This window comes from Rhizophagus irregularis, chromosome 16, assembly GCF_026210795.1.
Source record: "Rhizophagus irregularis chromosome 16, complete sequence".
Classification (NCBI taxonomy): Eukaryota; Fungi; Glomeromycota; class Glomeromycetes; order Glomerales; family Glomeraceae; genus Rhizophagus; species Rhizophagus irregularis.
Window position 1 is genome coordinate 4,049,185 of NC_089444.1, and position 14,344 is coordinate 4,063,528.

At 30.8% G+C, this 14,344-nt stretch overlaps 5 protein-coding genes across 5 annotated transcripts; 3 read left to right on the top strand and 2 right to left on the bottom strand.

The window, feature by feature from the left end:
* Window positions 1-1,651: 1,651 nt before the first annotated feature.
* OCT59_008572 (uncharacterized protein) lies at window positions 1,652-2,124 on the top strand (the record flags this gene model as incomplete). Its single annotated transcript, XM_066142581.1, has 2 exons — window positions 1,652-2,044; window positions 2,122-2,124. The coding sequence occupies 2 exons, from the start codon at window positions 1,652-1,654 to the stop codon at window positions 2,122-2,124; spliced, it is 396 nt and encodes a 131-aa protein (XP_065999450.1).
* Window positions 2,125-2,902: 778 nt separating this feature from the next.
* On the bottom strand, window positions 2,903-4,101 carry OCT59_008573 (uncharacterized protein; the record flags this gene model as incomplete). Its single annotated transcript, XM_066142582.1, has 4 exons — window positions 2,903-3,209; window positions 3,387-3,514; window positions 3,626-3,804; window positions 3,870-4,101. The coding sequence occupies 4 exons, from the start codon at window positions 4,099-4,101 to the stop codon at window positions 2,903-2,905; spliced, it is 846 nt and encodes a 281-aa protein (XP_065999451.1).
* A 47-nt stretch (window positions 4,102-4,148) lies between these two features.
* OCT59_008574 (uncharacterized protein) lies at window positions 4,149-4,490 on the bottom strand (the record flags this gene model as incomplete). Its single annotated transcript, XM_066142583.1, has 2 exons — window positions 4,149-4,384; window positions 4,460-4,490. 2 exons carry the CDS (start codon window positions 4,488-4,490, stop codon window positions 4,149-4,151), a joined length of 267 nt encoding a protein of 88 aa, XP_065999452.1.
* A 3,670-nt stretch (window positions 4,491-8,160) lies between these two features.
* On the top strand, window positions 8,161-8,475 carry OCT59_008575 (uncharacterized protein; the record flags this gene model as incomplete). The annotated part of the gene is made up of 1 exon (XM_066142586.1): window positions 8,161-8,475. One exon carries the CDS (start codon window positions 8,161-8,163, stop codon window positions 8,473-8,475), a length of 315 nt encoding a protein of 104 aa, XP_065999453.1.
* A 57-nt stretch (window positions 8,476-8,532) lies between these two features.
* On the top strand, window positions 8,533-10,710 carry OCT59_008576 (uncharacterized protein; the record flags this gene model as incomplete). Its single annotated transcript, XM_066142587.1, has 3 exons — window positions 8,533-9,142; window positions 9,231-10,221; window positions 10,302-10,710. 3 exons carry the CDS (start codon window positions 8,533-8,535, stop codon window positions 10,708-10,710), a joined length of 2,010 nt encoding a protein of 669 aa, XP_065999454.1.
* Window positions 10,711-14,344: the final 3,634 nt, after the last annotated feature.

A 14,344-nucleotide genomic window follows, 5' to 3' on the forward strand; every position in this document is an offset into this window, starting at 1 on the left:
ATTACGGATATTGTAATTAAATCATGATCGAGTAGAATCTTTTTTCAATTTTTCTTTTTTTTCTTTGTGATCGAATAAAATTCCATATCGTGTTTATACACCTATTAGCAAAAAAAACTTTTTTTTGCAAAAAAAAATTGTATTGATATTGGTTTCCTAATAACACTACGGGTTCCTTGAACCCTCTCAAGCATCTAAAGTTAAACTCTCTCATAAACACAGAGAGCGCAACTTACCTTAATATGACATGAATACTAAATATGCTTAGTAGTGAGAACGAAAAATTAAATTTTGGGGATCAACAAACTGAAATGGATTTTAACACATGAATCCTTCAGATGAAATTACTATGTTAGTAGAAAATTCAGGAGGTGGAAATAAACAGTATAATTATAATTTTGCTTCGCCACAATAACTTTTTATGATGGTAACAATCGTTATATAATTTTGATTATTTTCTACATGACCAAAATAAGTATATTGTCTTTTTAACAAAATTTTTTAAGATCATCAAAATATTATTTTGATATTAGCAACTGAATGTTGGAACACATGATCGGAAATCTGATTCTTCAATAATTTAAGTATAATACTTATACGAAAATTTATAGCATATTTTTTTTATTTTATATTATAGTGTATTATAAGTTTATTATATTATTATTATCATAAAAAAAAATTGTGACCCGTCTTGCATAATTGCGCTTCTTCACTCCAATGTAAATAAAATGTGATAAAAGATAATTTTTTTATTATAGTACCTAATATCATAAAAACGCTAACATTTTATTTATTAGGGATGATATTGAAAAAAGCTTGTTGAAGCTGGATTATCGTTACCATTAAAATATCTGGAAATTTGATCATTTTTCAAAATTTGATTTGACGAATCGTTCAAGTACATCGTTCCTAAATAATGGCTTCAATTCGCCGAAAATTATCTTTCTAATCCACTTCGGTAGTGATTTGTACGACTCAAAAAGCAAACGTGCCATTTGAGCTTGAGTAATGCTGCCTGAATTGTGTGGATCGATGAATTCTTTTTAAGGATACGCTGACGTGTTACAAATTTATAATAATTTGCGTAATGTCCTTTGGAAGAAATTAGTAGAAAGGTACATTAAATATAAAAATAGTAAAGAGAAGATTAAGCCGAATGTAAATCTAAAGAATCGACAAATTAAGGAAAATACTAACGGAGGAGAATGAGAGCGCACTTAAAATCTCATCATCTTTGGGTTTTATTGTATTGAGAATTTATAAGATGCGCACGACAAATTTTTCTCATTTTACGGAAGCCTTTTCACAGTTACTTGTGATTTTCCAAGCTCTTCGAGATATAATATTGCGGCTTCTATGGATTTATCAAATTTTTATGTAGTCTTTAAATAATAATAATCATACACGTGATAATACAGTGGCCATAAGTCACACGCTCCTGGGTATAATTTCATGGGATGGTTTTTTCCCGAAGGGAAAAAACCCTGAACTACTGTAGTTACTGAAACAGGAATTATACACGAGATCTTTACGTTGTACTAAACTAATTTTGACGACAGTACAATTGGACAATTTCCAAAATTGTTGAATCCTAATAATAAATAACATCTTTTTTCGATAAAAAAAAAGGTAATTTTCTTTTCATTTAATAATGGGAAAACCATCATTACATTCTAGGAAAACGGCCTGGCGTAGACAAAAAAAACGACAATATAAAAAATTTAAACAAAAAGAAATTGAAATATCTGATCTCCAGATACAGCTCCAGGATTTCCAAAAAGCTGTTGAGACAGCCGGTGAACAAGTGATTTCCAAGCTAGACAAAACTGAGCGTGAAAACGCAAATCTATTGAAGTGGATCGATATTTTTTCAAATCAAATCTCAAGTCAGGAAGAAGAGATATATAAGCTTGAATTAAAGAGTTATTTAGCACAATCATCATCGTCTCTGTCATCTCCACCACAGCCACCATCATCATCATCATCATCACAATTGTCACCGACATCTTTTAAAAGCATGGATGAGTACTTTAAACATAATCAAGTTAGTAATTTTTTAGGTATTGTGCAATTTTTAATGATTTTTATTTTTATAATTAATGAATTGTTCTCATTTTTTAGTAAAAGAAATCTAGTAGTTCATTATTTTTTTTTACTATTCTCATTTTTTTTAAATAAAAGAAATTTTTGTAATATTGAAATAAATACATAAAATAATCAAATTCGTATTAATAATATATCGTGTAAAATATGTTTTATTTGCCAGTAAATAATAAAAAAAAATATTTGTAAAGGTTTAACTGGGAAATTTTCGCCTATCAGGAGGATATGGGGAAATTTTCGCCCGCTAGAACTCTACGATAATAATCGCCATAAGGTATACATAGTAATCGAACCAGAGACCCACTGCGATGCGGATTTCCTATCTCAAACTACTCTACCACATGCGATTATCTGTTTAAGGGATATTTATTGATTACTCTTTATTACTAAATTACTGGATTATTGATTGTGCTATTCCCTAATAAGGTTTGTACGATCACTGTAAGACCTGTTATGTATGTATATATACATGTTAATTGTTACTGCGTTAAGAGATTGTTAATTTTTTTTTTTATCAAAAATTAAATGAGAAAACGATTACAGTTATGATAATTGATGATTATAAGGTCAAGGTTACGATAAAAAAATAATTTTTAGAGAATGACATAAATAACAGATTAATAGTTATATTTTAGCGTCAAATTGTGTTAGTGAAGTTATTACGACATTAACTTATTAACTTGTGAAGTCACATTCTATAAACTTTTAAAACAATATGATATATTGTAATCTTTATTATAATAAAGGAATAAAAAACATATCAATGTTATCACGGTCTTTTATGTGATATGTACTGTATTTATGAAAAAAGATGGAGTTTTAAAGAGCTAGCAATGTTTCTTCCGCTACGGGAAGGAATTTCTAGATCTTCTGTAATAACATCTAACTCCTTAACCTTTTCTTTGATATTTGCGCTTTCAGTTTCAACCCAGACTATTTTGAAGCATTTTCTGGAGAATTCTATTAATTTATCTAGTGAAGTTTCCGATAATTTTGTAAAATCGATGGCTGAAACGTATCGGCTTAAGATTCTCTTTAAAACCACCTCACGTGATATGAAGTTGTTTACTTCCTCGTCGGTAGGATCTGAACTTTCCGTATATTCACTTTAATAGAAAAAAATTTTAAATCATTAAATCATTGTAGTAAAAACAACATAACGATATGAACGTATCGATCACCTTTCTACAATTTGTCGAAATTCTTTTACTAATGTTGAAAGTACATTTTTCAATTGATATCGATAGTCGGAAAATGATTTATGATATCATTCGTTAATTGACTTCGCCATGCTTTGATAAGCATCATGCCCAAAAATTTTTTGTGTTATTTTATCAAACGCATGATCGGGCGGATTTCTAGTTCGCAAAAAAAGACATTTCATTTCTTCGTCAATAAGACGATAATTATCCTAAATAGTAATAATATCAATAATACATAATACATCAGTAATTCTGCTGTGTAATAACGATTGTTCTTAATTGGTAAGAATGTAACAACCAAAATAAGAAATGGACTTTACGTTGTCAGATGATGACGAAGTCGAGGTGGTTAGTGGCAAATTTGTTGATGGCTGCTTCGTCGAGGCATCAAGCATTTTGTTTGCCAAATGTAGCACACTTGGATGTAAGACCAACCAATTGCAAATTTGCAATTGATTGGTCATTGCGCCAAACTGAACCGGAATTTCTTCTTCACTCTCTAGAAGTAATATTAAATGAGAATAAAATTATATTCATTAATTATGTTCAGATTTTATGTTTTACCGCTTTCATCATTTTCATTTTCTTCTTGTTCTTTATCTTGCTCTCTCCTATCCCTCTCTCTTCTCTCTTTCTCTCTTCTTTCTTTTTCTCTTCTTTCTTTTTCTCTTCTTTCTTTTTCTCTTCTTTCTTTTTCTCTTCTTCTCTTTATCTCTCCTCTCCATCTCTTTCTTCTCATTTTCTCTTCTTTCTTTTTCAATATTTCTTTCTTCTTGCTCTGGAAGCATATCTTCATTATAACGAAGTAAATTTATTTTTAAATAAATTCGCAGAAATATCATTTCAATTGAATAATAAAACAATTATTATAAGGTATTTACCCAAAATAATTCTTTCAATATCATCATCTTGTCTATTATTACCTTCTCCAATATCTACATCTTGTCCATGTAAATTATCTTGTTCATGTTCACTTCCTTCCTCTCTCCTTTCATCTCTTTCCTTATTATAATCACGTGAAGAGTTGGCAACATATGTACGAATAGTTTTTGTAGTCTTTGCAGCTTTTGTTGCCTTGTCTTTTAGGTATCATTATAATAGTATTAGGCGCAATTACTATATAAAATTTCAAATCAAAAATATAATTTTATTACCTTTTCCTGTTACTCCTCTGCGTTTAGTCATGATAAACAAACAAGATGGTACTTATTGGTATTGTGCTAGTAGCAACGTAAAGAAATAGGTGATTCCTGACGAAACGAATACAGCATTATCTTTATTTATTTATAGAGATTTCTCCTAATATTAAGAAAAAATTACATCGTGACCGCAGCACATAAAAGGAAATTGGGTTAGCATTCTCGAAAAAAACGTTCATGGTTACATTAAATCTTGGATAGTTGATCGGAAGAATTTGTTAATGGTTACATTGATTCTTTATGAAGAAAATTTTGGGAAAATTTGATGTCTTAACGGTTACATGTAAAGAAATTATATATGAGTATCGTAACCGTAGGACATAAACGGAAATTTGGCCAACAAAATTTTCAAATTATTGGAATAATTGATCGGGAAAATCCTTAATGGGTATATTAGCTCTTTGTCCGCAGAACATTAATGGTAATTTCGAGCAATATTAATGGTTACAAGTAAAGAAGCTATATATGAATATCGTGATCGCAGGACATAAACGGATTTTCGGGATAATTGATCAGGAGAAAAAATTTGTTAATGGTTACATAATCAGGGTTGAAGAATTATACTGTACGTACTATATTATGCTGTCCTAATACTTAAATAGAGTACATTTTTTATATGTTTAATATATTATATATTTATTTTAATAATTAGGATTGATAATAAATTATTAACTATTCTTTTAATCTTAATAGAAAAAATATTATATTAAATATTTAACAGTGCAATATTAATGGGCAATGGAAAAATTGCGGTTACATGTAAGGTGATCGCAGGACATAAAAGGAAATTTAGATTCAGATTTGGGGATAATAAAAATTATTAATGGTTACACATTGATTTTTTATCTGCAGCGCATTGATAGAATTCAGGGGTAATCTGAAAAATTTGACAGAAATATCGTGATCGCAGGACATAAACAGAAATTTAGATCAAAAAATTGATCGGAAAAATATTTGTCAACAGTTCTGTTGATTCTTTATCTGCAAAAGATCTTTATCTGCAGCACATTGGTGGAATCTAGGGTAATGATCTGAAAAATTTGACATGAATATCGTAGTCGCAATAAATAAATAGAACTTTAGGTCAATAATTGATCGGAAAAAATTATTAATGGTTACATTGATTTTTTATCTGCAGCGCATTGATAGAATTCGGGGGTAATCTGAAAAATTTGACAGAAATATCGTGATCGCAGGACATAAACGGATTTTCGGGATAATTGATCAGGAGAAAAAATTTGTTAATGGTTACATAATCAGGGTTGAAGAATTATACTGTACGTACTATATTATGCTGTCCTAATACTTAAATAGAGTACATTTTTTATATGTTTAATATATTATATATTTATTTTAATAATTAGGATTGATAATAAATTATTAACTATTCTTTTAATCTTAATAGAAAAAATATTATATTAAATATTTAACAGTGCAATATTAGTGCAATGTATACAGTAAATTGATGAATTTTGGGCAATGGAAAAATTGCGGTTACATGTAAGGTGATCGCAGGACATGAACAGAAATTTAGATCAAAAAACTGATCGGAAAAAAATTTTGTCAACAGTTCTGTTGATTCTTTATCTGCAAAAGATCTTTATCTGCAGCACATTGGTGGAATCTAGGTAATGATCTGAAAAATTTGGCATGAATATCGTGGTCGCAATAAATAAATAGAAATTTAGATCAATAATTGATCGGAAAAAATTGTTAATGATTACATTGATTTTTATTTGCAGCGCATTGACAGAATTTGTTACATTAATTCTCTATCTCGGAATTATTTTAAAAAAAAACTTTTACAAGTTGTTGACCCAAATTTCCTTTTATGTAGTGCAGTCATGATATCACAGTCGTAATATTATAAAAAAAATTACTTTGTACTTTTTTCCCAAAGAATTCAATTGATATTTTTTTAAAGTTTGACTGTCCATATCTTATCAGTTACATATAAAAATACCACATCTCAGATCAGAGTTTTTAGATTTCTAATAAAAAAAAGTTAGAAAGAAAATGTCCTCTCCCAAACCTAGTAGAGAAGAAACAGGTATAAAAAAAAAATACCTCATATTAATTCATTAAATAACGTATGATAATATTCATATAATTTCTTTCATATATAGATAATACGATATTGATCTCGCTAGACGATCTAATAAAAGAACAAACCCGATTGAACGATCTTCGCCAAACCAACATTAAAAAGAAACGGCAACGTCCGTCTCGTAACAACCGAACGAAGACCATGGGAGACTGGGCTCAGATGGTGAAAAAAGTATGATCATTTGATTCTTTAATATTTTGTGATAATTTGAAATATTTAACACTTTAAAATTATTTGTTAGAATTGATATTGCCATTATATGAAGTTATATCTCATTACAATACCGCACAATATTACTATATTCACCTTCTTTTCAATTTATTTCAATAAAAAAATAAATCTTATGTAATTTTATAATTGTATATATCCGTAAAGCTCACCACTAGTGATTTTATCATAATAATTGATCGTAATAATTTAAAATCATAAAAATCAAAATTTCATATAAACCGGAACATGAATTGCTAACAATTTTTTTCTGATCATTTGTCTTGTCTAAATGTGCTGCGATCACGATATTCTTAAAATGTAATGTCAATTTTTCAGAAAAGCTTTGTTAACCCAATTTCCGTTATGTCCAGCAGCCTATATAAATTTCTTTACATGTAATCGTCAAAACATCAATCAAGAGCTTTGTTAACCCAAATTTCTATAGTTACGATGTTGTTCATTATATAATTCATTAACAGTTAATGTAACTAACTATTAACGAATTTTTTTTCCGATCAATTATCCCAAAATTTGATGATCTAAATTTCCGCTTATATCTTGCGGTCACAATATTCATATAAATTCCTTTATATATAACCGTTAAAGAAGTCAACTCATCAGATCATTGCCTCAAAATTTCGTCAATGCATTGTAAGTAAAGAACCAATGTAGCCATTAAGAAAATTTCCCGATCAATTCAAATTTCCGTTTATGTCCCGCGGTCACAATATTCATACAAAATTTCTTTGCACGTCAATTTTAGATCATTTTACCAAAATGTACTGTGGACAAAGAACTAACGAATGTAACCATTGACATTTTTTTCTGATTGATTTTCCCAAAATTTAAGAAATTAGTAATCTAAATTTCCGTTTATGTTCTGCAGTCACGCACGATATTCATACAAAATTTCTTTGCATGTAACTGTTGTTAACACGTCAATTTTAGATCATTTTCCCCAAGATTTCCATTAATGTACTGTGATCCAAGAACTAATGTAACCATTGACATTTTTTTTTCTCGAAATTTCATGAAATTCGTAATATAAATTTCCGTTTATGTCCTGCGGTCACGATTTCATACAAAATTTCTTTACATGTAACCAGATCATTGCCCAAAATTTCCGTTAATGCACCACGGACAAGGAACTAATGTAACCGTTAAGAAATTTGTTAACCCAAAATTTCCGTTTATGTGCTGCGGTCACGATACTATGATATCCAATTGAAAATATTATAAAAGCAGTTAATGAATTAAATACACAAACGCGCATGGACATTTTTTAAATTTATGATTTTATTTCATTTTATTATTCCTTATTATAATTATTGTCATAGCCATGTTACGAAATAAACCTCGAAAAGTGAATATTGCTGCAATACCTTTTCGTATCCGTAATAATTTTAGAAGGTTGCCCAACAGATTTTTATTATCGGATAATGATGACAATGAAAAAATGGTACAAAAAGATTTTGAAGATGATAATATTAGTGGCGAAGAGTATAATGAATATGGCGACGGAGATGATGATTTAGAACAACGAAGTGATGATGATCATATAGAACAGCGAAGCGATAATGGTGATGATTTAGAACAACGAAGCAATGATGATCATTTAGAACAACGAAGCGATAATGATCATTTAGAACAATGAAACGATAATGATGATGATTTAGAACAACGAAGCAATAATGAAGAAGGTGATACCAACATGATTTCAACATCATCAGAGAATGAAACAGAAAGCGATTATATAATGTCCTTAGAAAGTGATGAAGATTATGAAACAATGTCATCAGATAATAAAGAAAGACATGATTCTGATATCTCAGAAGAAAAGCTATTCGTTGATGAAGCATTGGCTAAAGATAAGTTACCATCTTTTGATGGTGATTTTGCTCCATATTTTCAAAATTTAACTACTGCTGCCTTATTTTGTTGGATTTATAAACATAATATTTCAACAAATGCATATGAAGATCTTGTTGACATTATCATGAGACCAGAATTTAATAGAGATCATATTGTAAAGAATATTTGGAGATTTCGATCATGGAGGGAGCGTCTTCCTCTTCCCTCAATATCAGCAAAATCTATCTCAATTTCATCAAAAAAAACACCATCAACTTTAAAGGATTCAAAGATGGCATATCAACTTTCAATAAGTGATATCATTTGGAATGTTCTTAACAACCCATCACTATTAAAGGAAATGTATTTTGGTGCTGGTGTCGATTCAAAAACAAAATCCGAGTACTGGCATGGTACCTTATGGGCAGAGTCACCTCTTTTCGGTCAAGAACAATTAATGATATCAGGGGGTAATTATTTATTAAATGCAAGCTGATGGTAGAGAGGCGAAGCAATAAAGTACAAGAGACTAACACTTTTTTCATATGTATATAATAGAGATATACCAATGCGGCGATTTTGTTTACTATTACGATAATGAGCGAAAACTTGGCAGATTGAGAGCGATATTATTAAATGAAGAGAACCAACAGTATCGGCTGAGAATCCAAAAAGTTCTAGATTATAGTGACTTGCCTGGAAATTTTAAGGGAGAATTAAGACAAAATCGCTCTCTTTCCGGAGAAGTTTGGTTACAAGATGAACCATTCTTGACAATAACAACATCACAAATTTCCGAAAAGGTTGCTGCAGATACACTACGAATTACCGAAATACTTTATAAACATCATACACACTGGCGCATTCGTGATGCAACGTTCTCTTATCAACATCCTTCAGAATATATTTCCATAAGGCAGCCACCATCTCCAACAATTCCGGTTTATAAGCTGTTTTTGGACATATACTACGATGATTTTGGAACATTTAGGAATGTTTATCATTCGTTAGGAGGTGTTTATGTGCAGTTTGGAAATATGCCTGCCCGTCAAAGAAAGTTGCTCAAAAATCACTTTGTTCTCGGGTTTGTTCCTTTCGGTGGTAATTTCAATGAATTCATGTTGCCATTCATTTCTGAAATGAAAGAATTCGAACAAGGAAAATTAATGGAAGTGAATGGCCAAGATGCTTGGGTGATAGCCGGTTTAGGTGTCGTAACTGCTGATTTACCACAAGGGAATGACATGTGTGGTGTATTACGACATAATGCCAATAAAGGTTGCCGCACTTGTACAGCCTCTCGAGAATCACTTACCAACTTCTCTCAGGATGTACCAGCAACATCAAGATATCATCACATCACTGACGATCAATTTAAAGAGATATTTGATGAACCTGCTACCACAAGGCAAAGACGACTTTGTACTGAGTTCGGACTAAGAACAAGGCCTAGCATTTTGGATAGGCTGCTAAGAGAAAGGCATCTACAGACACCTCAAGATGTATATCATGCAACTGCTGGGAAGATTGGACGACTTCTTAAATTAACGTATGATCTTAGAATTTAATTAACTTTAGCTAGATATGTAACGAACAAAATCTTTTAATAAAGCTTTTTGATTTCCACAGGTGCGAATTATTTTCACAAAAAGGAGAGGACGAGTTTATCAAAGCCTGGAAGAACTTAGAGAAACCAAAAAAATGGTCTCGTTTGCCAAATCCAATTAGCCACAATGCTAGTTTCATGATGTCTGACTATCTTAGGCTCGCTATGATAATGCCTTTTATACTTAATAGTTTTTTAGAATCATCAAGCTTAAAGGAAAATAAATCCAGAAGCATTCTGCGACGAATTCAAGAATCACGCATTAACATGGCGAAAAATGTAATAATTGCTTGTTGGGTATATGTAGCAAAAACAATGAGGATAGTTTTTGAAAGCAAGTTTACATTAGATTCGTATGACGAATTACAAAAATGCCTTGAAGAAGAAATGAAAATTCTTCCAAAGGTACAATTATTCATAATTCTTATATAATTTTTTATTTTTTATTTATCAATATATAAAATATTATTTAATAATGTGGCTTTAGGTTTTCCCTGAATTTGCTAACTTACCAAACCTGCATATCAATATCCACTTGCTGGTGCATGCAAGGACTTATGGTACTCTTATAAACACTCAAGTTGGTATCAAAGAGATGGTGCATCGGATCTTTAAAGCAATGGTACCACGAACAAATTGCAAGAATGTCGAGCTAGACTTGTTAAAGCGGTATACTACGCTCTTTGCAATTCGTCATTTAGTAGATGGAGGCGCAGATCAAAGATTATCACAACCTTGTAGAGGTTTCGCTACTATGTCCTCAAATTTTAGAAATTTATTGACTAATTGGTATATTACTGAAGACAAGGTATCAAATGAACAAGAACCGGAAGGAAATGAAGAAGGTTTGTATTACAATTTTATAATAATAATATTTCCGCAATTATTAACGTATTTTTATTTTATATAGCGATTTCATCTCCAGTGGATTTTATTACAAATATTATCTTAAAGAGGAGCTTATCCCGTCAGGATCGCGAAAATATCATGAAAAATTTGCCAAATTTCAAATCTGAGCTGCTTCTTTCATTTATGGACATTGGACAAAAGTCAGCTCTTATATATTCTCAAATGAGCTGGTATGAATTGGCGACATACACTATGGAAGAAAGCGATGGCGTATTTTCCAAAGTACATCTTCATATTGGTGACGTCGTAACAATACACGAGGAAGACAGTGGTGAATGTTATGCGATTATAAAAGGGATCTTCAAATACAAAGGCAATGATGATAAATATTATGCCTTTATTACTATTGATTGGTTTGACAATATTAACAGAATTCACAACGTATTGAAATGTCCTCTTTTTCGCATTCAGACAAGCCAAGACATTCGCTGGAGAAGAATCTTCCCGATATCAATAATTGACCACGTACAGAAAGTTCACTTTGTCTATGATACGAAAATTGATTTGTGGATAAAAAATAATTATTATTTTACGGCTATATAGCTTTATTATGCAGTACAATGATTCTTTTCGGTATATTTATTTATGATAACGTGATTTATTAAATAAATAAAGATAACAATATCGTTACGATATCGTTTGATATCGTATTCATGAATTTATTAGGCACGTGACTTTGCAATTTTTATCCAATCAAATCATTGTTTGTTAGACATGTTAAACATTCGCACGATTATGTTTACGTCTACATCTCTCTATTCAATTTTTTTTAATACCGAAAAACATTTTGACAGTTTTTGTTATTAACAGTATAATTTATTCAAAAAAATATATTCATATTAACAATTACAGTCAGACCACTGTATATGCGCGTCTATTTTTATTCCGGCGTACGACAGGTACATATTCTGCTCTCGCTGGGTTATGTTAAACTATCTTTGACATTTATATAACGCGTCAAAAATAATTACGCGTTCAGTTTTAATAGTTTTTACCTTTTTATAATAATTTTTTTTTCATATCAATACCCAAAGAAAAAGAATAAAGGGAAAGAAGAAGAAAAAAGAAAAAAACCATTGTGAAAAAACGAAAAAGAGAAAACAAAGGAACGAAAAGAAAGAGAGATTATCCTGAAATTTTTTCACAAAAGGTACTACTGTACTTGGGGGATCATTCGAGGGTTTTTTTTTGGCCGCTGATGAAATGCACCATTTTTAAGACCTCTATATGGTAGGCCGTATCATGGAGGCAGGGTATGCACATAGCGAAAGCGCCGTGCTCCTATGTAATACTTGGGATCTTGTGGTATCAGAAGGTAGTGGTGATGTATCATTGGTCATAGGCAGTTGGGTGCTAATGGCTGACGACCTAAGGGACACTCTAATGAGGTAGGCCCCGCCGGATGAGCTCAACCCACTTATTGCATTTTTTGATTCTTAAGGTTGAAAATCTTGGTCAAGTGTTCTGAGACCAATTTTTATTTTAAAAAAAAATTTCGTTTGATTTCTATAAATGCAGTACTTTAATTTATGCATCTTTTTTAGGATTAACAACCAGCATTTGCAATGACTTTAATAAATCTTAAGAACTATCATTTAATTAGGTTGGTTTGTATCTTCAACTCCTGTATTTTCTCATGGACAACTATATGTTGCATGTTCAAGAATAACATCAAGAAAAAATTTAAATAATTAAATTTTTACTTTATTTCAAGTTTAGGTTTTAACCATTAACTGCTAATGTAGTTAACAGGTGAATCCTAGTAGTATTTAATATTTGTGACGAAATCCGATAATGTTGTGCGTAACTACTCCATTATGTTATAACGATATCGTCACGTTGGTTTATGTTAACCATCCGGGGAGAGAGAGATGTGTCTAATTTACCAGGTACGATCATATCTTTAATTTCGCAGAAACTTGCACCATAATCCGTGTACTTATTAATTTAACAATTGTCACAAAGTTTCGATACAATATTAGTGTCATAACAGTTAACCATCTGGAGAGAGAGAGATGTCTAATTTACCAGGTACTTATCTTTAATTTTGCAGAAACTTGCGTTGTATGTAATACAGACTCTTGTCAATTCAGTATTTGGTATAATATTAGTGTCTTATGTTAACCGTCGGAGAGAGAAGTAATTTACCAGGTGCGTCGTAATCAGGAAACTTACATCAATTCAACATTTATAATATTATTGTCATACCGATATTGTCGCATTGTTTTATGTTACTAGAGAGGGATGCGCCTACATAATTTACCAAGTACGATTAAACTTCGCAATACTTATCAATTCAACAATTGTGAATCAATAATGACGGAACGTGACTACTTCAAGCTGTAATAACAATGATATCGATACGTTGTTTTTATTTTTCATTTTGACCATCATAATTGCATATTAATAATATATACGGCATTATCAATTAATAAAAATTATTGAATGTACTAGTACCTACGGTTCACAATTTTTTCATGACCCAAAATTCTTGTCAAATATCATCTTGATACTGTGTAAATGTCGTCCTGATATCTTAATAATATTTTTAAATGAAATAATATTTTTAAATGATATCGTAACAGTACGGTTTGATAATTATATCGATACATTTTCAACATCATCGCAACATCTTCACGATAACATCACGATTTTTAAATGATATCGTAACAGTACGGTTTGATAATTATATCGATACATTTTCAACATCATCGCAACATCTTCACGATAACATCACGATTTTTAAATGATATCGTAACAATACGGTTTGATAATCATAACGATACATTTTCAACATCATCGTAACATCTTCACGACGACATCACGATTTTTTTGAAGATATCGCGACGATATAGTTATGATAGTCTTAACGATACCTTTCCAACATCTTCGCGATATTAAATTACGAAATCAATATGATATCATTCTGATATCAAAATGTTACCGATTTTAATATCGCGAAGATGTTGGAAAGGTATCGTTAAGACTATCATAACTATATCGTCGCGATATCTTCAAAAAAATCGTGATGTCGTCGTGAAGATGTTGAAAATGTATCATTAAAATATTGTGGCAAATTTGAAGATTTCAGCAAAGTATAATTAAACCGCCTGAGGACGGCGCCACTCTGGTATATAAAACGAAACAAGGGTGGGTC